The sequence below is a fragment of the Homalodisca vitripennis genome, chromosome 8 (assembly GCF_021130785.1).
Source record: "Homalodisca vitripennis isolate AUS2020 chromosome 8, UT_GWSS_2.1, whole genome shotgun sequence".
In the NCBI taxonomy this organism is placed as follows: Eukaryota; Metazoa; Arthropoda; class Insecta; order Hemiptera; family Cicadellidae; genus Homalodisca; species Homalodisca vitripennis.
The window spans coordinates 3,673,714-3,698,164 of NC_060214.1; the positions used below are offsets into that span (position 1 = coordinate 3,673,714).

General features: G+C 37.5%; 1 protein-coding gene across 1 annotated transcript in view; it reads left to right on the top strand.

Annotated features, from left to right (window-relative positions):
• The first annotated feature begins 6,086 nt into the window (after nt 1-6,086).
• The window catches only part of LOC124367187 (eIF-2-alpha kinase activator GCN1-like), a 120,920-nt gene continuing 102,555 nt past the window's right edge, over nt 6,087-24,451 (top strand). Inside the window, 1 exon segment of the mRNA XM_046823838.1 lies at nt 6,087-6,191. Within this exon segment, the coding sequence (XP_046679794.1) occupies nt 6,087-6,191 (105 nt within the window).

Sequence of the window (24,451 nt, forward strand, 5' to 3'; positions counted from 1 at the left end):
CAATAATAAGACATATAAGTATGCTCAGGTATTTCGTCATTTGCGTGCAGAACTGTTGGTTCATTAGTTTTAAGTACCTATTACAAAAAACTAAATTTGTAGGCAAAGTTTTAAGAGTCTCACAAAAATAAATTTTGTATGATTGTATCAGATTTAAATAAAGTCAATTTGAAGCATTTTGTTATAAATTCAGTTTTTAGTTGAGAACTCGAAATAAAAGTGAGATAATGGCACAAAAATAGTTCCAATGAGGGTTGCTGGATTAAGTTTCTTTGGTCACGAATCAGAAGTAATGACAACACTCGATTCTCATTTCTTCTCTTTTCCTCTTGATCTCCTCCTGGAGGCCGGATATCCTCCTTGCGGTCTCCCAGACTCCGGATGACTTGCAGAACAACGGGTGACTCACCGTGGCGTCACTCACAATTCTGTTCCGCCGAGGGCCCTCCATACTCCATACTCCGCACTCCATGAGTCATCCTCGGTTCGGGCGCCCTCCTCGTATAACAGTCAGTGAGCTCATGATGAGTTAATTACATTGTGCAAGGTGTTCAGTCCTACATCACACAGCTCGTCATCGTTCAGTCAACAGATAAATTGATTGATGCCTTGTTCGATAAGGTGAGGTAATTTACAAATCACCTCGGGGGGGGGGGGGTGAGGGGGTCGTGCAGGTGGACTTTGGATCCGAGTTAGAGAGAGCACAGGTTTCAAATCCTGTCTGTGGCCATAGCACTTTTTATCACCACTGTATCGACTCTCTCCCTTATGCTACTTGACGAGATCCTTCCACAGGCCAGCGGCCTACGAAGACGGGGAGATTAACGCTTAAAATGGGATCTTCAATGTTTGCAGTTAAATGTAACCTTCAATGTTGTTTTTAATATGAAATAGTGACAATAGTTGATAACTCCATGTTGTGGAATATATTAGACTGATTGTAAGGAAAGACGTTCGGCCATTTTTTTAAGTAACAACGTGGATCGGAGTAATACTGGATGTGTACTTTTTTAGCAGTGACGCAACTCTGAAGGGATGACGTAGATAGAACTCCGCCCGTCAAGAAATATAGATTTACCTATATACACCACTGCTTTCCCAATTAAGTTATTCCTGTATTGTGGACGCCAGATTTCTTAAAAACTAGCAATTTCTATTAAAAATCAAAGTTTGCAGGTTCTAAATAATCTTGCCTTTTTCAATCAGCGATTTGTTGAAAAAACTGTTCATTTGCTGGCGCTAAATATGGGCTTTCAATGTGTACAAGATAGTTCTTCGCCACTTCGATTTCCTTTCAAATCTATCATCCTTACATTCAAGAAACGATTGATAAAATAGGGAGGATATTGAAGAGACACAAACAAGAGAGCCCCAAAGTTGACGAACTTTTTGAGACCAGTGAAGGACGAGATTCCACGGGATCGTTGGGATTCTACGAAATCCCATGCAGTTGTGTCCCAGTTTAAACTGGGATGACAAATCGCTTAATATACAAACGAATGGGTAGACACATAAAGCCATTAAGCAAAGTTTGAGTTAGACAATACAAAAGTACTCCCCAAATCTCCCTACTATTATCCAACAGTAACAAGAGAAACCTCAGACATAGTCAAGAACAAAAAAAAATTCAACAAAGAAGATAGTGTGGAATTGTCTAAAAGCTGGTAACCAGTGATACAGAAGCCATATTGATCATAACTAGTCAATGGTTGGTTAAGCTTCAGCCAATCACGAGAAAGCTACTCGACTGTACAGACGAATGCTTATTATTGGCAGTTTCAGTTTATCGTTTGTTGGTTCATTGTTCTAGTTATCCATTTGATCCTAACCTTAAAACATTAAAATATTACCAAGAAATATAAATAAAAAAGTATTACAAGGTAGATTTTTCGTCCATGTTCTTCAGCACAGAATCATTGCTAGTAGTCGGCACTCTAGAGTCGTTAGCTGTAGTCGGTGTTTTTTGTATTTTTTGTTTGCAATAATTCAGATTTATTTTTATTTATTTATTTATATACGGACAACCCATTTTAACAAAATATAGTACAAAGTTTCAATGGCTAATATAGATAAGCTGCAACACAAAACAGTAATATTAACAAAGTACTGTAGTATGATAATAGATACAAAACAACCTAAGATGAATTAATACATGCAAGATGCAAAAGACCAAATGAATTAGCAAACAATAAGAGGTAACAATAATAAACTATGAAAAATAACATGATGACTAACAGACAACAAGGCAATAAAATATGAAAGAGCTAACAATGATCGACTATGAAGAAATAAAACAAAGTCTAGAATATCAACAAACGAAAGAGAAAAAAAAACACAATTTTTAACATTATAATAAATAACAATGATAAATAATTTATGAACAATGAAAACATAAATAAATAACAAATGAACAATTTGGTACTAATGAACAGTGCAAGCAAGCAGAAATAGATACGAATCGATAAATTTTAAACCGCGATTAAGGACAAAATAGTTAATATACCGTATTAAAAAAGGATTAAACAGTAAGAAGCGTTAAATAAAGTGATTACAAGCAATAAAGAAATCTAAAAATAATAATAATAAATAATTAGTAATAACAAATATCTACTATACGAACATAAAAAAAACAATGCATGTTTTACATGGAGCCTTCTTTTCTTAATCTTCCATGGAGAGCAGTTGGTTAATCTGTCTCTTAAACGATACAGCACCAGTGTTAAAAATGTCTAGTTCCAGTGGTAGGGTATTCCCAAGCGTCTGGATCCGGACCATAAAGGCCTGTTCCTTTCGTAGTTTGTAGAGTGATGCAGTCTTTGCAAACAGGTCACTCGATCTTGTACTGGCAGGAACGTGGAACCTTACCCGCTCCAGTAACTGAGGGCAGTTGAGATCTCCATTAACCAACTTATATAAAAACACCAGATCAAAAATTTTTCTCCTCAAAGCAAGTGGTTGAAGGCCAAGTTCAGCTGCCAAAGAGTTCACAGGGACATCAGCATAACGATGACCCAGGCGATAACCAACTAAGCGGATGAAACGAGACTGAATCGATTGGAGTCTGTCTTGGAGATATTGTTGATTAGGAGACCACACAACTGTGCAATATTCCAAGTGAGACCTAACAAGGCAACAATATAGAGTCTTTAACGCCAAAGGAGCCGTGAAAAAAACGTGAGTACCTGATTATCATGCCGAGGTTCCTATTTGCTTTGCTACAAATGTGATTCACGTGATCTTCAGAACTCAGAGAGGCAGCACACATCACAACCTAGGTCTCTAATCTCGCTTGTTCTTTTGAGACTACATCCACCCAATTGATAATCATGGAAACGAGGAGATGTTATCCTGTGAAAGGTGATAACGGAGCATTTCGTTGAGTTTAAGGGACATGCCATTATCAGAGCACCATTTCTCAACAGCATTTATACTTCGCTGAAGGATTTCAAAGTCGCATTCAGATGTGATTTCAGAGTAAAGTTTTAATATCGTCAGCAAACAATAGGTGATTGGCAGGAACTACGTCAGATATATTATTGATGAATAGATTAAATAATACGGGACCCAAGTGCGAACCCTGTGGGACTCCTGAAATCGCCACGAACTCTCTGGAGAAAGAAGAAGAGAATTTCACCATTAGCTTGCGATCTTGAAGGTATGATGAAAAACCACTCTAAAAGAGGGCCATGGACGCCATATGCAGAGAGCCTTACAAGCAGATGCAAGTGACTGTACTCTGTCAAAAGCCTTGGAGAAGTCCAGAAAAATTGCATCAACCTGTTTCCATCTTGAGAAGGATGAGATAATGTCGGACTGGAAGACTACTAAGTTCGTTGCTGCCGATTTTCCAGGCGAAAACCCATGTTGATGGGAAGATGATATACACCTTTGTAGTAGGGGAGACACTCTAGAAAGCACCAGTCTCTCAAAGTCTTTGGAGATCACTGACTGGACAGCAATAGGTCTATAATTGGTAACTTCAGATGTTGTCCCGGATTTGTGTATGGGTACAACATAGCTTTTTTTAAGAACGTCAGGAAAAACACCACTGGATACTGATTTGTTGAAGAGCTCCTGGAGCGGACCAGATAAAAGGAGGTGGCAATACTTCAGGACACCAGGAGGTATCATGTCAGGCCCGGAGCCTTTATTTACGTTGAGATTGAGAAGCTCCTTTCTGACTTCATCTTCACTAAAAAATACAATGAGAGATAACATTGCAAGAGTCGACACTGTCTAAACTAGTAGGAGGTTGTTGTTGAGACGTGAACACCGAGGAGAAGAAATCAGCAAACATTTCGCATTGTTCATTCACACAGGACGATGGGATCGGGTTGCCATTATAAACCAGAGCTGACGGAGTTCCATGGTTCTTCTTTAACCCATCAACGAAGCTCCAGAACCTGTTGGGATTAGAAGGAAGGATATTTTGGACATGGTTTATGTAATTTTCGAAGCATTCTTGAGAAAGCCGTTTACAATTTGACCTGGTGCGAGAGTAAGAATAGTATGTGCAGTCATTCAAAGTTCTCTTATATTGTAATTGAAGTCGTTTCTTTTCAGTTACCAGTCTCTTCAACTCCGGACTGAACCACGGTGGGAATGATGATCCGACTTTAATCAAAGGCGTATGTTTTAAGACAGAGGTTTTTTAACGTTTCAGCAAGGTTAGAGAATTGCATGTTTACGTCATCAGGTGAAAAAGAGTTTTTGTAACAAACACGCGGGATATCATGCTGCAGTTCTTGATAGACATTTATAAGGTTACATTTCTTGAAGTTATGGACGTAGGAAGTCTTGTTGCCAGCTGTGGGAACGGAAGGAAGAGCAATCCTAAGAGCGGGGTGATATAGATGGGGAAATTTAAGTGCAATATCATATTAACGTTTGCTAGAAAATGAAATTACACCAGCACTTCGAAACATGTTTGGAGAACATTACCAGAATATCTGGTTTCAACAGGACGGAGCACCCCCACACTACGGCATTGACGTAAGAGCCTATTTAAACACTGTTACCAATATATTAGGACCATATTTGTACCCCTTGAGGATAACCTACGTCATAATTCACTTCTGTACAACTGACAATCATAATGTAGTATTTATCTGCAGTATTCGTTTGGTTGCAGTTTTGCTTTACCGGGGTTATGGCTACTAATGAAATGTAACCAAGTAAAACCTTTGAACAGCCGCCATTTTGTACTGGATCAATCTTTTTGAGTGCGGTTTACGGCATTAAACTCTGCTAGATAAGCCCTTTAAAATGATGTGCATATTGACCTATGCTCCTATTTAAGATTTCCTTCCGACTCCTTGCGGGACGTCCCCATGATATTACAGAAAACTGATAGTTCCTTCAAAAAGTAGATTTTTAGGTGTAGTATTGATGTACCAAATCTTGTTCATTTATCTGTTATCGTTTAGAAAATATTATACCAGTGCAGGACTTTATGTACACCCTGTATAGTTAAAACTCACTCAGTCTGTATGATGCAATAAAACAAACTCAGGACAACTTGTGTACCAACCAATAGCAAATAAACACAAATTAAAAAAACCACTAGCAAAAGTTCGTTACAATTCAAACAGCCATCCAAAGACCGGCTGTTTTTTTACTCCAGTATTTTGAGTTGTTACTGGAGGAGATGTATCTAAATTGCTGCGAATCACAGTCAATGGTTGGCGAGACTGTTCAGCACACTTGCAGGACTTTAGTTGGAGCTTTAAACAATGGTTTTCTACTTCCAAAACTTCCACTGTTCCTCTTAAACTACGCACCGATTCTTCCATTTCCATCCACGCTGCCCGTTGGTCTGTTAGGTCACACTGCGCAGACACGTCTGTGTATGTACGTGTTGCAATAGGTTCAGACGAGCTTTCGTTCACAGGAAGATCACACTGTATACTGCAGTCTTGAGTCGCTGGCCTATTTTCCTTATTATCGGAGATTGATTGCGTCTGATACAAAGATTTGGTCAGTAAATTTTAGCAAGCGCATATCCGACTCGATGGCGTGGTCTAGAAGACCCCGCATTTCGTTATTTAAACGAGTTATTTCATTTTTTAATGTTGAGATTTCTCCCGATGAGTCTTCTGCTTTGTGTGATGAAGTGGCTGGAGTATTGCTGGAATGGAGTGGCGAAGCGGGTGCGGGAGCAGGCGGAATATCAGTCGAGGATGCGGACTCAGGTGCGCTGGAAGATGTGGTCGTAAAAGGTGAAGATCCCGCAGGTCTTGGAGTCGTGACGAGGGGAAGTCGTCTCTGTGTAGGTGGAGATGGTGTCAGGACCCTCATGGTTATTGGGTGTGGTCCACTATGAGTCTCATTAGCGGTGTAAATGATAGTTTTTTTATTATCAGTCCTAACATTCGCTTTACAGTTCCTTCCCAAACAGCGCCAGACGATGTCTCCACATTTAACCACGTAACTCTCCCGGTATTTATTCTGATTATATAATATCAAGTCTTTGCCATTTTTTACTGTTTATAAAACAAAAGACATAATATTCATTGCTGTCCTCTAAGGAAAACCAAACAAAGACCTAAGAAACGAAAGTGCACATGGATTACCAAAGGTATCCTGGTTTCTAGAGAAAAATTTTTATTTTTCTCGGAAATTAAAAAAAATAAACAAGCACACAGTTAACGAAGAGTTCAAAAGTACAAACAAACAAATTTATAGAAAAGTCATTCAAAGCTGCGGAAAGCCTATGATGTAAACAAAGCGTTGCTCACGTCGAAAAACGTATCAAAAACTGCATGGGCCTTCATCAACAATAAAAAAATTATTAATTGATAAACCGATTGAACTACAGATCAAAGATAAAACTCACCAAATGATCCTTTAAGGGTAGCTGAGGAGTTCAATAAAATTCTTTTCCTCGGTTGGAGCTGAACTAGGACATCGTCCCTCCATATAGCCAGCCGGTTCACATGTCAGTGCCGAGTCCAATAGCTTCATTGGCTTTGGTCCCGGTATCAGAGGAGGAAATTGGCTAGAGTGATACGAGGCTTCCCATCAAAACGGTCTAATGACTCAAATTATGTGTCGACGTGGCTCCTAAAGCAATGCTCTAAGCATTTATTGGGCCCGCTCGAACACCTTATCAACCTCTCTTTTCACTCGGGAGCGTTTCCTTCCTCTCTCAAAATCGCTAAAGTCACTCCAATTTTTAAGAAGGGTGACCCTCTTTCAACTCAAACTTACCGCCCCATATCGATATTGCCGGTCTTCAGCAAAATCTTTGAGAAGCTCTTTCTTTCCCGTTGTGTGAATTTTCTGGACAAACACCATCTGCTGTCTGTAAACCAGTTCGGATTCCGATGTGGTAGATCGACGGTAGAACGCAGTCGTGCGTCTAGTCGATGCGATAGTAGAGGGAATTGAAGGTCGAGGAGATACTTTGTGTTTTTTTTTCCTTGACTTATCAAAGCGTTTGACTGTGTCGACCATCAAATCCTCATTCGCAAACTGGAGTATTACGGGATGCGAGGAGTGTCGCTCAAGTGGCTCAAATCGTATCTCAGTGATCGAACACCAATTTGTAGGCATTTCAGGCGTCAAATCGGGAGAGGAGAGTCTGAGCTATGGTGTTCCTCAGGGCTCCATACTTAGCCCATTACTCTTCTTGATCTACGTAAATGATGTTGGTTCATCGGTACAACAAGGGCGACTCGTCCAGTACGCAGATGACACGACTCTCTGTCTCAACTCAAATCACAAGAAGAACTTGAAAAAAATTACGTTCATTGAGCTCAACAGTGCAGTTCAACATTTCAATGAGCTCAATCTAAAAAAAAAAAATCCTTTTGAAATCGAAATTCCATTCAATTTAGTTTGCGACAAACAGATTCAGATTATACTCCTACAGTCATGTTAGACGAATCTGAAATCACTGAAGTGTACTCAATGAAATTCCTTGTAATACACCTAGATCGAGGTTTGACTTGGGATTGTCATGTAGACTATGTTTGTTCAAAGTTATCCTCAAGCATTTATGTCTTGAGGAAACTGTCCGAAATACTGCCCAACGCAGGTACTGATGACGGCATATTATGGACTGATCTACCCACACCTTTCTTACGGATTGGCATTGTGGGGAGGTTGCACAACCGCAAACTTTTCCAGAATTTTCATCCTTCAAAAAAAAGCAGTTCGAACAACTGCAAAACTGCAATGGAGAGAGTCGTGCAGGCCAGCTTTCAAAAATCTAAAATTGTTGACATTACCTTGCCTCTACGTCTTGGAAACGTGTCATTTTTCAAGTCCAAATGCGAACACACAAGAGGTAGTGATTTACACTCTTATGCAACTAGAGGCAGGGATGACTACCGAACTGGAAGACACAGGACGGTAGCTCACGAGCGTTTGCCTTCGAATTGTCAACAACTTGCCGAACTCGATTAAATGTGTCCCCATGCTGAAGGCATTCAAAGCTCGTCTAAAAACAACATTGATTACACATGCGTTCTACAGTATAGACGAGTTTATGGCACACAATTGGGAGACCTCTCAATTGGCTGACTGACCGGGGAAGTGGTGGATCAATTCGAATGAGTGAGAGAGAGTGAACGCAAAAATTGTATGTATGGAAGGGACTTCGATGGTAGAACGAATGGAAAATTTAGCTCGATATACGTGACGATTGCTATAACATTGTTTTTATGTTCTACGCAATAAATAATTTATTATTATTATTGCGAATGAAGATAATAATATTATGAAGAATACATGAGAAGAAACAACATAATTTTCATCATTTTGTTGTTATTGTCTGTTAAAATATATTGTTATTTATTATTATTTATTTGTTATTGATTTGAAATTGTAAATGGTAATACCGTGAATAAAATAAATAAATAAACCATATGACATTGAAAATAAAGCAATACTGAGCCTTACTATTATTTAATCTACTTCGTATTAAAAGTTTAAAGGTTTAAGTGCCTACGGGTGTTTAAACCAAATAGAATGCTTTGTTTCCTATAATAAAAATGTTTGAATACAAAGTGAATTTTTTTAAAGCTTTTTATATTAAATATAATTTTCAATTAGACGTCTTTTTTATTTTTACAGTTACATTAAATAACTGTTCACTGCACCTTTCTAGCTAATAATTTTAAAAATTCGGCAGTTTTAGAATGCCTAGACAGCAGAACACATTTTGAATTTTTACAGCCAAATCTGGATACGATAGACTGGTAGGAGTACTGGTAGGATAGAGCAAAGACATTTTAAATCAAAACTTCTCCAACTTCTTACGGGAAAATTAGCCATAATACAGGATAGTTTTGGTACTTTGCCAATGACCGATATATACATTGGTTTGAAAGAACAGGTTCGTTCAGCGGTCACCCAACCAATGAGGCGCTTGTTGTTGCTTGACGACCTCAAGCGATAACCGCTTTTTCTCTTCAGACAAGGTCTTTGGTATATAGGATATCCGAGGCGATGAGGCCTGACTGTCAATACTCTTATTATATTTGAGATATTACTAACGGTTCATTATAAATATTATTGCAGATAATGTTCTCTTTTAACCTTTCAGTTTAGATTTAATAGTAACCCATTATTAGCGCTCTATCTCCCCCCTCTCCCTCCCTCTCCTTCCCTCCTTCTTTCCCTCCCTCCCTCTTTCACTTTCCCCTCTGTGTTTCCCTTTATCCCTCTCCCTCCCTTTATCATAACTAAATACATCTTCTCTGAGACAAAGTTTAGGTGTAGTAGTAACCCATTATTAGCTCTCTCCACCCTCCCTCTCCCTCTCCCTCTCAACCTCTCCCTCTCTCCCCAACTACCCTCCCCCTCTACCCTCCCCCTCTACCCACCCCCTCTACCCCCTCCCTCGTCCCCCTCCTCCTCCCTCTCTCTCGGCTCCCTTCATCTTTCCCTCCCTCCCTCCCACTCTCTCCCTTTATCATAAACTTAATATTTCTCTCTGAGGCTAAGTTTAGATGTAGCAGTAACCCCTTATTAGCTCTCTCCCCGATCTCTCCCTCCCTCTCACTCCCTCTCTCCATCTTCAGAATCTTCCTATATACCCAATAATGGCCTTTTTGCTTTCTATACAACAGTATGCACCATCTTACAAATAATCTTAAATGCAACAAATTCTTCAATATTTCAGTACAACAATTTTATACTTGCACGTTTACTTATAACAGGTTCAAACTAACTTTGAATAAAAAATTACATTATACATATTTTTCGGTCATGTACATCGGAGATGAAATGTATCGAGTTATAGTATTGTTGAGACAAATAAATTTGTTACCGCCTATTATTAACCAGTATCATTAAAGTGTATTTCAAGAACCAGCACCAAACAATAGAAGTCCAAAAGTATGACGTTGAATTCCTAAGTTCAGCTAAACCACAATAGAAGCTCATTGCGACTTCTACTGTCACCGTCACCGCTCAGACGCGGCTTTGGTCCTTGAGTCCTGTATGACCTCAGGGCCTATTTATAGATATCTGAAGGCAACGCTTTCTTACCGGCGGGTCGTATAAATAATGACAACGAGTATAGCTTTATAACCCTCAGCTTCTTGCTATTTTGAATTTTATAAACTCTTCAAGAAAGCATATTTTCCATAATAACAATTTCAGTTGTCCTACTAAACAATACTGATTTGGGTCGCTGACCTTGGTTGTCAAACATTGAAGACAATAATTTCAGTTTTCGAAAACCCATGCTTTAAAATTTTAACAAGGTCTGCTGAGGAGTGCATTAGACTTGTGACGAACAATTTTGCTTGTGCTTCGCGAAGGTATAAAGCGAAGACGTACACTAAAGCCAACTGAAATGGGTTATTGAAATGCTTCGACAATACTCCCTGTACTTCGTATACAACCCTTATATTATAACTAACTCAAATGTTCGTTCGCTTCACAAGTTTTTAACCACTAGAAAAGTTTGACTGAAATTTTTATTTGACCAATATCTTATTTTGAATGTCATCACAACATAGTATATCGGCTGTTGAAAGGATCCTAAGGGCACCCCCCCCCCCCCCCACCCCCCCCCCCCCCCACCCCCCCCCCCCCCCACCCCCCCCCCCCCCCACCCCCCCCCCCCCCCACCCCCCCCCCCCCCCACCATTTGGCCAATATTTACATTACCAAAGGGCATGTTTTTTTTCGATTTTTATAATTTGTTGGTCCAACTCTTAAAGCTAATTGGGAAATGTCCTGACTGAGAATGTGGAAGTTCTCTGCCTGATTGTTGAACCGAATTATTATTTTAGGACATTACCAAACAGGAGGGACAATTCACTTTCCTATCTGATCACCTATTTTGGAAGGAAAGGGGTGAGAGGGGGGAGGGGAAAAAGGAACAATAATGTTAAAAGTTTACAGTGTAATCGGACTAACTCGGTAGCAGTCTATGTACAGGTTCTACTACTAAGAATAAAGTGGTTTTTTGCAAATAAGGTGCAAACAGGGTGGTTTTGTTTTAGTTTTGTTTTGCTCACCAATCCCAATTGCTCATCAGGCTCACGTGTTTTTTGTTTTTGTTAAAGTTATGTCATGTTCCTTATTTTTTCATTTAAGAAGTGTTGTTACGGAATATCATAAGCTAATGGAGGGAACTATCCTATTGCCAATTGTAAATGTTTTTTTAAACATAGACTCAGGGGGAGACGAGCTTTGCTAGTGTGATGTTGGTAGTCAAGGTTGTTGCGGTGGGCCCCAGTTAGTTCTCATCTATCTCCTGCCGGGTTGCCCTGCGGTGGGTGGCGGGTCGCACGGTGCTGGTTCAAACTGATTAGCGGCGTGGTTTGCCCTGCAGAATAAGCAGGCAGTGCATTCAGCTGGCATAAAAAAAGATATCACTCTCCGATATCCTGTTCTGAAAAATGGTTAAAGCGTTTAGGAGGGAAGTTAAAAAAACCTACAAATATAAAGATAGTTAAATGAATTACCTTTGCAGAAAGGATAAATGTTCTAGACTGGAAATTGAGGATTATATTAATAAAAAAAATAATACCATACTTGGAAACCATCGAGGGTGTCACCAAAATAATGCTTGAAAAGTACAGTTGTATTCTAGGATGGAAACATTTTTATAACCAGGCAAGGAAAAATATTAAACACTTTAAAGAAAAACTGTCACCAGTTTGTTTTTTTGTAAACTCAGAGTAAAATTGACCGAGTAGAGGGTCTGCGTTGGAACAAGGTGTCTGGACATAGCGCAAGGAACCACAAGGAACAACGTTTACTTGAAAGATCAATCGTGTTGGGGTGGTACTCTCTCTTGTGGATTGCTGTCGAATTTTGTGCTCTTGTGCCGGTAAATGAAAATTTGAGAGAAAGAAGGAAAAATGTTTTATCGGACATAGTTCATAAAGTAGTGACAGCACGTTATTGGTTTCACCCTTTAATGAGAACCCAAATTGACCAATTGTTTACCGCTACCAAAATTTTTTTTTACGCGTCGGGAGCATGGAGATCGTTATGGCCACTGGAGTGGAGGGTATATTTGTATAAGTCTTTTGATACGTAGTATTAGGACTTGACACAGCCTAGCCAGTTCTTGGCTTCTAAAAGGGAAATGAGAAAAGAAAAAAAAAATCTAAATTCTAGAAGATCTGGGATACAGTGGAATAGGACCATGCAAATGTGATCCATATGTCAATTGTAGAGGACTGACCCAGGAGCCGTTCGCAAATTATTTTTTCTACCCTCAGAGCAAGAGAGGCGCACGCAAGGCGCGCGGCAAACGTGCGGATGCGAGAGGCAAGAGCAAGTAGAGAGGCGCCAGAGATACAGGCCAGTACCCCCGTACAGTTTACCACCCATTTCTTATGGGTGAAAGAAAGGAGTTCGGGCTTATCCGTTCGTTTTCATCTTACATGAGGTAAGCAAAGGAATCCTTGAGCACTGACGACCCGCCCCCCAACCCAGAGGCACAGAAGTGTTTAATCGTGCGGACACCGATAAAGAGCTGATCTCCAGAAAAGAAAAACTCTTGCTCGTGAATGGTTGTGTTGGGCGACAAGCAAGTGTGGATGGGCTCACTTCTACTGCATATTATATTTTATTTTCTTATTCAATCTTTTTGGTTAATCTAGAAATACAATACTTGTGGGGGTTTTGTTTTTTATTACCGTTGAATATAAGCTCTTAATTAAATTCAGGGTGTTGTACGTTGGACGTTGTTCCTATTGAGCTTTTTTGGTTTTTTTTTAGGTTTAGTGTTGAGAATCGAGAATATTCTCATAATGTTCAATCCACCCTAGAAGGAAAATGTCAAACGTCAATATATGATCACACCATTAGTATTCGTAAAATGGGCATATCAGGAAAGGTCAATTTTCAGGTTAATAATAATTCCTAAAACACTGTTTTTTTTAAATAGATAGCTCATGTAAATGATTGGAGGAAATATTAGAGTTACCACTGGGAGGAAGGGACAGTTTTTGTTTAGTTTTGGTTTTTTTCAAGGACTAATAATTTTTGATTTATCTTATGTGTTTACCACGAAAGAACGTTTTTTGAAAAAACCCGGAAATTGTGGTCATTGCCTTTTAATGTATAAAAATTATTACAACTAATTAGACAACGATAGAGGGAAGGCCAAAGTGAGGTGGTGGCGAGGTGTTTGCCGTATTATTATTAAGGAGTTTTTTTTTTTTAAAATGTAATGTGTTTTAGCTAGATCACTAAGGCCCTGGATGACCACCACAAGTACTGCAAAAAAAAAAATAAAACCAGAACTTTGCTATATTTTGGGATGTATATGTCATGCGGTTGCGAGGAAACTTTTTTGCTATTGTGTAATTGTACAGACCCGCCTTAATCCTAACTAAAAAAAAAAAAGCTGGTCCACTTGGGCTGAAGAAAATTTTCTCGATTATATATATAGTCTGCCTGATATCTTTTCGATATGTGTCGAAACTTGGCCTTTAACCTTTATCTGTATGATGTTAATTTAGGTTTATTAATTGGGAGACTTAATTCTCAGAATTAATATGATAGATTTAAAGTAGTTAGATTAGAGTGTGTGTCGGGTCTATGATATAAAAACTCCAGCGTTACTGGATGTTGAGTTTTTAATCTGTTTTTTTGTTAAACTTTGCAAATAATTGGCCTCTCATCCTCAAAACGATATCAAATGCGGATACTTCTTATTCAATTATGCCTCACGTCAACAGGTACTCTGTTGGGAGGATCTGATTAATTTTTTGTAATAAAGACACTTTCAGAGTAAAAAAAACACGGACAGTTAGCAGTGTCAGGGATTTCTTACCATGATTTGATATTTGTTGTGAAACTTAAATTTAAAGTTAAGACTTGGATTTTGAAAAAGGATTTTATTACTATTAGGGATTTTAAAAATATTGATACAAATCATTTGAAAAAACGAATGTGCCATGTTGAATTGGAACGAGGTATATTTATGTGAGAATATAGATGACAAAGTTGATATTCTGTGTAATAGGTTGGTTTATTTGTACGATAAATATATTCCTGAGAGAAAGTATTTACACAAAACAAAAATCCATGTCCTTGGATTTGATGGTCCAGCTCAGATTACTGATGAAAGAGAAAGAAAGAGACACTATGTATAAAAGGTATGTTAGAACAAAAAGATCCTGTTGTTATTTAATAACTATAAGTTGTTACGCAATAGAATTAAACGATTAATTAGGGATGCTAGACATAGTTACTTTGAGAACTGTTTTCAATCTGATCTAAATAATAAGTCTATGTGGAAAATTGTAAAAAATCAAGGCGTAGGAAAAGAACCTTAAAAAGTTTCTGATCCAGTTGTTTCTGTTAATGATTTGAATTCGTTTCTTCTGTGGCATAAGTAATAATGTAAAATTTAGGACTTAATTGCTTATTATAATAGTCTGGGACCAAATGATCAAAATAATTGTTTTAGTTTTTAACGAAATTAATTGTGAAGCTTATACATCATTGCGATATACTGATTATTTCATCGAATGCGGTAGTAGGCTCAGCGATGGAATTCTCATGTTAAGTTTCTAGTAGTTATAATTTTTGAGAGCGAGGAAATTAAGATTATCCTGAGACATGTTATTAATTTTTGTTTAATTGAACAACGTTTATCCCAGCAATGGAAAAAAAGAGCTCTTATTTTACCGTTGCCTAAAAGTACAGAATCCTACTGATTGTAAACAACTATAGAGCAATTAAAAATTTTCTATGTGTATTCGGTAAAGTAGGTATTTGATAAGTTAATCTATGAACAGGTGTATACATTTATTTGCATTACTAATGTACTGTATAAGTATCAGTTGGGTATAGAATAGAACCATACTTTAGTACTCAAAACTGCCCTGGTCCGTATTACTGATGTGCGCTTTGCTATGGAACAAACGTCATTATTAACTGTGATGGTTCTACTGATTTCACACGTGCATTCGACCTGCGTCCATCATGAATTGTTGTTATCAATCCTTTAAATTCATATTGTTTTAGTTGATTTAATGCTATCAAATTGTTTCAGTCATATTTGTTTTTAAATAGGGTTCAAAGGGTTAATAAAAACTGTGAGTGGAGTGGGTTTTACTGTCTAATTGGAGGCATAATCCTGTGGGTGTTCGTGTTCCGCAAGGTTCAACTCTCCTCTGCAATGCTTATTTTCTTTTGTATATAAATAAAATATGTGAATCGTTAGGTTTTTTAGTAATTCAATGTTATATGCTGACGATCGATCTACAATTGTATGTTTGTACACACTAATGTTAAGGATATAAAAACAATGCAGTGGCTAAGTTGGTAGTTTGAATGCTGATTTATTAAAGCACATTATTTCAGTGGTTGTAGTAATGATCATGGTTTGAGCTTAAATATTGCCAAATGGTAAATCAATAATTTTAGGGACTAGTAGACTGGTAAATTAAACACTATAGATCCTTAAACAGCTCGTCAATCGTGATCTTTCTATAAACAATGGGTTTAGATTTTCTATAAGTATGAGAATATGGTGTGTTAAATCTTGGGATTAGAATAATGAATACTGTTATCCTGGTCAGAACAGGAACGGGGTTATTTAACTATGTATATATAAAGGGTTTTTTCAATTGCATTGTTTCAATGCATATATCAGTTCAAACGTCTATGTTTCAGACCATCTGTTGAGATGTAAGATCATGTTGATTTCTGGTTTGGTACTTCCATTGTTTGACTATGCTTTGGTGACTTATTGTGACATGAATATAACATGATGATTGATCGTTTGCAAAAGGCTTTTTTTTAAACGCCTGTATTAGATTAGATTTTTATTTTTAACTTACGTTTGGATGACCATGTGACTAATTACTACAAACAGTTAGGATGGTTAAAAATCAAGAGAACGTTTAGAATTATAATATAATATCATTAGCATATAAAAACTTTAAATAATAGAGAGCCTCAATATTTATATGAAAAATATATAGATTCATGGAAAATGTACATTTGAGACAAAACACGTTTTGGTTAGTTAGTACAATTTTTACAGTTGCCAATACACCAGATACTGTTGTGTATGGCAAGGCATTTCACACTCCTCAGTCAAATAAGATTGTTATAAATTAACCCTAGATAATAGTATTAAAGATAGTGACCAGTATCAAAAAATTTCTTGAAAAAGCTCAAATGTAATTCGTGAAAAGATTAGATGATGGAACAATGAAAGTAGGAAATCTCAATGTAATTGTAAAAACTTAAACACCTTAATTATGATAAATATATGTGTAATCTTTAACCTTTACATTGTCTGTATAAACCATCAGTACCATAGTGTGTATATATTTATCAAAGTATTTAATAGAATTGTCTTTAGATTATGGAAATATTTGTAAAGAAAGTAGTGGTTGGTGAAATAGGTAGTGTTTTTTAAACTGTAAATAGACTTAATATTAATAAATGTTTACTCTTAACCTTTTCATTGTTGTATATAAACTATCTGTATGATAGAGTGTAATATTTTTAAAAGTGATTTCATTAATAGTCATAATAGTGAAAGTAATACAATTAACTATTAATCTAATAATTTTGTTTTGTTGTTGTTGAATATGTAACAGTCACAACTCTCGCTTTATATATTGTATATATGTATTGTTGGCCTGTCCCCGTGGGAGTGGGGGAGATTGGGACAACCGTTAGGTCTAAACTGTGGCAGGATAAATAAAGAATTGTATAATTGTATATGGTCTCTATTCTCTCTCTCTCTCTCTCTGCTCGCTCTCTCTCTCTCTCTCTCTCTCTCTCTCTCTCTCTCTCTCTCTCTCTCTCTCTCTCTCTCTCTCTCTCTCTCTCTCTCTCTCTCTCTCTCTCTCTCTCTCTCTCTCTCTCTCTCTCTCTCTCTCTCTCTCTCTCTCTCTCTCTCTCTCTCTCTCTCTCTCTCTCTCTCTCTCTCTCTCTCTCTCTCTCTCTCTCTCTCTTCTCTTCTCTCTTCTCTCTCTCTCTCTCTCTCTCTCTCTTCTCTTCTCTCTCTTTCTCTCTCTCTCTCTCTCTCTCTCTCTCTTCTCTCTCTCTCTCATCTCTCTCTCTCTCTCTCTCTCTCTCTCTCTCTCTCTCTCTCTCTCTCTCTCTCTCTCTCTCTCTCTCTCTCTCTCTCTCTCTCTCTCTCTCTTCTCTCTCTCTCTCTCTCTCTCTCTCTCTCTCTCTCTCTCTCTCTCTCTCTCTCTCTCTCTCTCTCTCTCTCTCTCTCTCTCTCTCTCTCTCTCTCTCTCTCTCTCTCTCTCTCTCTCTCTCTCTCTCTCTCTCTCTCTTCTCTCTCTCTCCTCTCTCTCTCTCTCTCTCTCTCTCCTCTCTCTCTCTCTCTCTCTCTCTCTCTCTCTCTCTCTCTCTCTTCTCTCTCTCTCTCTCTCTCTCTCTCTCTCTCTCTCTCTCTCTCTCTCTCTCTCTCTCTCTCTCTCTCTCTCTCTCTCTCTCTCTCTCTCTCTCTCTCTCTCCTCTCTCTCTCTCTCTCTCTCTCTCTCTCTCTCTCTCTCTCTCTCTCTCTCTCTCTCTCTCCTCTCTCTCTCTCTCTCTCTCTCTCTCTCAACCCTTGTGTTCTTTCAACAATGTATCTGTCACAGACGACAATAGATTTCTGGAACTGGTTTAAATGCCTCCTTGACACTCTGAACAACGTGTTGCTGCAAACTTGAACACAAAACAAACGGTCAATTCTACGTGACAAAACGTGTTCTTATCGTAAATATCAATAAAAACTAGAAATCTAAAAAAGTGATAAAATATTATGTATCCTGATTTTCTTCCTAGGGGAAAATTGGAATGCATATACATTTTCAGGAAAGTCATTATATTTAATACTATAGATGACACATAAACTGATTTAGGTGAATCGAAACTAAGTTTGACCATTGACATATTATTATACATTGCAATATACTCTTGCATATTAGAGTTGAGTTGTATACATTTGTTTGGAAAGTTCGGTAAGGTGTACCATACTACTCAAGTAAATGTTAAATATAAGAATAGATAATGTCTGGAATGACGGTAGTTTTTTTACAGTATTAAGTAATAATAACGCAACACATTCAAACAATTGTTTTCATTCAGTGACGAAGAATGTTATTTTAATTCTTCAATCATCTAAAACAGTTTCTTATCTGGCTTGATTACAAATTTTCTACTTTAAATGAACCGTAAAATATTTTCTACTTTAGAGTTCAACATAAAATATATATTTCAACCTAGCATTGATTGCACCATCTTAGCAATCGTTTGATACTTTATTAAATTGCTATATTACTACTATAATACATTTATATGCCGTTCCTTTCGTTTTCCACTACATAGCGTATTACATTGTTGCTAAAAGTAGAAACAGATTCCAGGAATAGGCGACATGTTTTCTCATAGACTTATTCATAACCAAAGGTTTAACTTAAACGAACGTCACTCTCAAAGCAAGGATTAAAGGAGTTATAATTGTATGTGCAGACAGAGAGGAGCAGCGTCACGTGTCAGGGGAGTGTTTGTAGAGGAAGTCGTCTACATTCTGCTCACGACTCTAGCCCAAACCTCATTAAAAGTTCACCAAGGCCAGTCAGAGAAGTGTCACTGATTGGGTCAGACCCAACTAACACCGATGTCATGTTATATTACAAAACCTACATGAAGACTATTGAGACCTGTCGTTGAGACACCCATCTACAAACTGATTGAGATCAAGTTCACCAACATCGGTCAGAGAAGTGTCACTGATTGGGTTAGACCCAACTAACACCGTTGTCATGTACATTACATAACCTACATGTAGACTATTGAGACACGTTGTTGAGACACCCATCTGCAACTGATTGAGATCAAGTTTACCAAGGCCGGTCAGAGAAGTGTCACTGATGGGTCAGACCCAACTAACACCGTTGTCATGTTACATTAAAAAACCTACATGTAGATTAGTGAGACACGTGGTTGAGACTCCCATCTACAACTGATTGAGATCAAGTGTACCAAGGCCGGTCAGAGAAGTGTCACTGATGGGTCAGACCCAACTAACACCGTTGTCATGTTACATTACATAACCTACATGTACTCGTAAATTATTGAGACACGTTGTTGAGACACCCATTAGCAAGTGATTGAGATCAAGTTCACCAAGGCCGGACAGAGAAGTGCCACTGATTGGGTCAGGCCCAACTAACCCCTTGTCATTTTACATTTCGGAGCCTATATGTAGAATATTAAGACTCTTTGCAAACATGGGGTCCCCCAAGGACAATATCCTTGACCATCACTTTTCATTGTCTACATAAATTATCTTGCAGCACATCTCTATTTGACGAACCCTGTATTTTATGCAGACGACACAACCCTGCTTTTTTGGAAGCCCATATACCAATTTACAGGACAGAGTCAAGGAATCAGTACAATCGCTTATAAGCTGGTTATCATTTAACAATCTTCAGCTGAATATCTCATAAATATCAATGTTTTTCTCATTGTCTATTATGGCTGTTTTCTCCACCTTTACTTATGGAATTGATGTCTGGGGTGGTTCTCCGCATGCATCCAAGGATTTCTTGGTCCAGAAAAGAACCGGGTGCATCATTAATAGCTTGCCTCCACTGCAATCATGCAGAGGCGTCTTCCGATCACTAAATCTTCTCACGTTGCCCTCAATATTCACTCACAAATCAATAATGCTGAGGATGAGCAGTCCTAAAAGTAGACTATCTGTTGGAGACAGTCACAGATATCCAACTAGTCACGGGAGTGGCCTGCGCACTTCTAGTCATCGCCTTACACTCTCCGAAAGAAACCTTGATTTCACTGGTGTGTTTTTCTTTAACAAACTTCCAACTGATATAAAATAGTGCACAGGATGAAACTAAAGGGTTTTTACAAATTTTTAAGAAACTTTTTAATTGAGAGATAGAGTTTTATAGTATACAGGAATTCCTCTCTGCTTATTTCTATTTAATTGCTGATTTATTATAAACTAGATGACTATATTTTTTATTCATAAGTTCATTGATAATTGAGATGTACGCAATATGTGTACTTCTATTCATGAAGAATCTGTCTTTGTCTTTGTTGAGACACCCTGCAACTGTTTGAGATCTCCATTGAGGTAATCATCCATTGAGATCATTTAAAACTTTGGTGTGTTCTTCATAACTAGCTTTATTTGGCTCTATGAGAAAGACGCGTTAAGACCCATTAGTGATTTTTAATATTTTCTTCAATATTTCTTTGAATTTACCTTTAACCTTACATGGTAGAAGTACGCACCACGGCGTGTCGCGTAACAGGCTTCTCGGATATTGGATGGAAAATGTCAAGTCTATAGCTCATTTCATTCTTGAGATGGCCTTGGAGCAGTCAGACACCCCCAGTTGCCATGTTAGCAGTCATGGCTGAAGTACGAAACGGCTACAGTAGCGCTCAGTCAAATCTCACACACGGACATGTACCATCATAGAACTCATTCTTGTCTGTAAAGAAATAAGGTTTAATAAAAAATTCAAAGTTTACACACGGAACCATTTCAAGATATATTTTCACGTGACACATTAACATTTCTATTTGTTAAGTAAGGCTGTACATCAATATTAAAATAATAAAAGTTCCTGTGAGCTAGGAACGGTAGTCTACTACAACGCAAAAGTGCTCTGAAATCAAATCATTGTAAACCATTTTTAAAATTGACTTCCCACTCATTTTTCTTTTGCCCTATGAATAAAAATGTCACATGTTGAAACCTCATACACAGTTTGTTTACAAATATATTCATTCTGTTATTTTCTCGTTGCCATCATGATTACCATAAGGCAACTGTAAAATATTCGTCAACGCTTAGGCAAATCTCATGGAGTGATTTGAACCACCATCGAACTAAGTGTAAATTATATGTCTAATATTGGTAGCCTAAGTAACCTAACTTCAACAGAATGCTGACTTAGCTTGCCGATTTGCTAATTTTTTTTCGTGAAGCGTCAATATGTTTACGTTTGAACTGTTTTATTAAAATAGAGGCTGATATATCCCTTTAAGTCTTATTCTACCCGTCCATATGGGCCACTCATATGTGCGAGGATCTTATCAGACAGCATAAGAGGGAGAGTCGATACAGTACAGTACAAGGTTGATGGTACTGATAAAAAGTGGGTAGGTCACAGACCGGATTTGAACCTGCGCTATCTCTAATTATCCAAAGTCCGACATATTGGACCGCTCGAGACCACACTCACATATTCCCTACCTGATTCTCCTCCCGGTGTGTTATGTTGTAAAAAAACATTATTAATACAGCTCACTTTAGATAGGACATACCCTTCTATGTGGTAAATAGTTAGTTTTAAATTAGAACATTTTCTACTCACGTTTAAGCCAACCCTTTCCATATTATGATTTATAATTGTGAATATATTTACATATTTCCTGCAAAATATACAAATTTATATTTTACATAAACATTTTATCCAATAACAGTTGCTTTTCTTTGAAAAATAGTTTCCTATTAAAGTCGCAACAGCGGAAGGAGGCAAATGTTTTTATGGCTGTGACAGAACAAAGCAAATTCGTTTGTGAAACAGAAGATGTTGAAATGTTTTTCTCTTTTGATGCTATGTTCTCTGTCAACAATGAATCCGTGTTGTAGTTTCCTATATTAGTACTGGCTTTAATAACTTTTTGCATGCTGTCAAACTAATTGCAACTCAAAGGAATATAAACCTTCATGACTACTCCACCTTTGTAGTTTTCCTATTTTTAACGTAATTAATGTATAAAAATTTTTACTTCTTTGCAAAATGTTTTCTTTTTCAACTTAAAACAATTCTAAAAGTAGCTATGGCGGGAAGGGTTGATTCAAAGTTGTACACTAGAACTGTTCTTACACATCTTTCACCTTTGATTTTTTGGATGTCGTCAGACTCGTATGACTCCAGATTCTAGGAGTCAAGTCTGAATTCCAGTGATTCATGGCATTGAATAACTTACACTGCTGACTTTGGCTGCCATGTTTTATATGGCATATATACAATATACAAACGGTGTGCGCTATATATAAATGAAGTTTTAGTCAATTCTGTATGTCAGTTCGTTTTCGAGATATCGTTCAGCCAGACAGATGATACGAACAGACATACATTAATGTTTTCCAGTCCCTCGAGTGATCATCGCTACCTCTCAGCCAATTAAAACATTTTTAGAAATATAACTTTAATCTTAAAAGTGCAATAGTTCATAACCAAATCTATGCAAGAAAGATGTTGATCTTATCATTCTTCATCTTGGCTGTGTTGAGTGTGGTGTCCCTCAAGGTTTCATACTTGGTCCTCTGTTGTTTGTGTTGTACGTTAATGGCTTAGTACTGGTACATTGCGAGTTCCACATGTATGCTGATGACCTCCAGATACATGTCCACCTTTACACACACCTGATCGATGATGGCATTACCATGATCAACACTGCCATTAACAATATACTGGACTGTACCGTAAATATGGACTTATACTAAACCTCGAAAACCCTAACCCAATCCGTGATATCTCATTACCACTCAAGCTATCGTAATTTTACTGTAAATAAAACTGTACCACCATGATAAAGTTAAGAACTTAGGACTGGCAATAAATTGTACTCTAAGATGGACTGATGCAGTGGCAGAGACTTTTAAGAAAGTTTTTGCATCAGTACATTCACTGAATATACTGCAGAGGTTTCTTTCCCACTTCATATAAAACTGTTGTTGCCAAAACCTCTTATAAAGCCTTATTTGTCTTGCTGCAGATTGTGAAGATCAATATGACGGTGGCTTTTTGGGTAAAATCTTCAGAGAAAATAAAACTATATGCAATTTCATTTAGCATATAATGCCTTAATATATTGATTCAAACATCCCAAAGCTGAAAAATCTCAGATTAATTAATGTTTTTAAAATGGTCCATTCAATTTCAAATTCTGGTTTTCCAAATTATTTCTTGAACAGTTTTGTTTTGAATTTGTCTCTCAAAGTGGTGTGGATAGAACTCGCTCTGGTTCGTCTAAGCTCTGCATGGCATTGTACATAACTTCTGTACATTACAATTCATTTCCAATAACGGCGTTTTATCTATGGAATGCTCTTCCTCGTAGCATCAAGTCCTTAGAGAGTCGTCCTCGGTTAATGGCGTCGCCGAAGAAGCACTACCTTAGTGCGGATGGTTGATACGGGTTCGCCACAGGTCTCTTCTCTGCGGCTGCACTGGCATTAGTAGTACGTGGGGGAGATTATGTTTCCAATACAACATTATATAAGAACACATTATTATCATTTTCTAGGCGAGTGCGTGTTTACAAATGTGCTTGTATACTTTTTATCGTTGTAAGATTTGCTTAGTTTATACTCCTCAATAAAGTTGTATTTTTAGTTGCTAATTTGAAACATTGTTTGAAAAATATTCAGTTTAATTATTAGGTACTTTGTTTATTAGTCTTTATATAAGGGTTACTGTAACAAAGGGTCAAGAGGTCTTAATTTCGTCCCTAATAAAGAAACATGTCATTTCATTTTCACCGGTAACTATAATATTATAATTATATATCGAAGTAAATTGGAAGGAAATTATTTCTATGTATTGGCGATCAAACGCAGAAATTTAATTTAATACCAACAGCTCCTCAAAAGTTGTTTTTTATTTATATCTCGTTCTTTCATTAAAATGTAAAAAAGTGTGACATCAATCACAAGATTTGCAGTTTACCGTAATCGCAATCGATTAGCGACTGGGGTTTAACTTAATCTCTCGATGATCTGTATCCTATACTATACGATTAAGAACAGTGTGTTTAATATCATACATTGTTTATCAGATTTGGACAAGAATCTGAGCTGACATGCTGGTTATTTGGATGGTCTTAGTAATAATAACCTCGAGGGTTTTACACTTAGGTTGTAACTTTCTTCTTTCTCTGCAGCAACAAATCTCTCATAAGAAATTGTGCAAATTCATTTTTCTGTTTTAAAAGGCCCTTCCTCTAAGTGATCGAA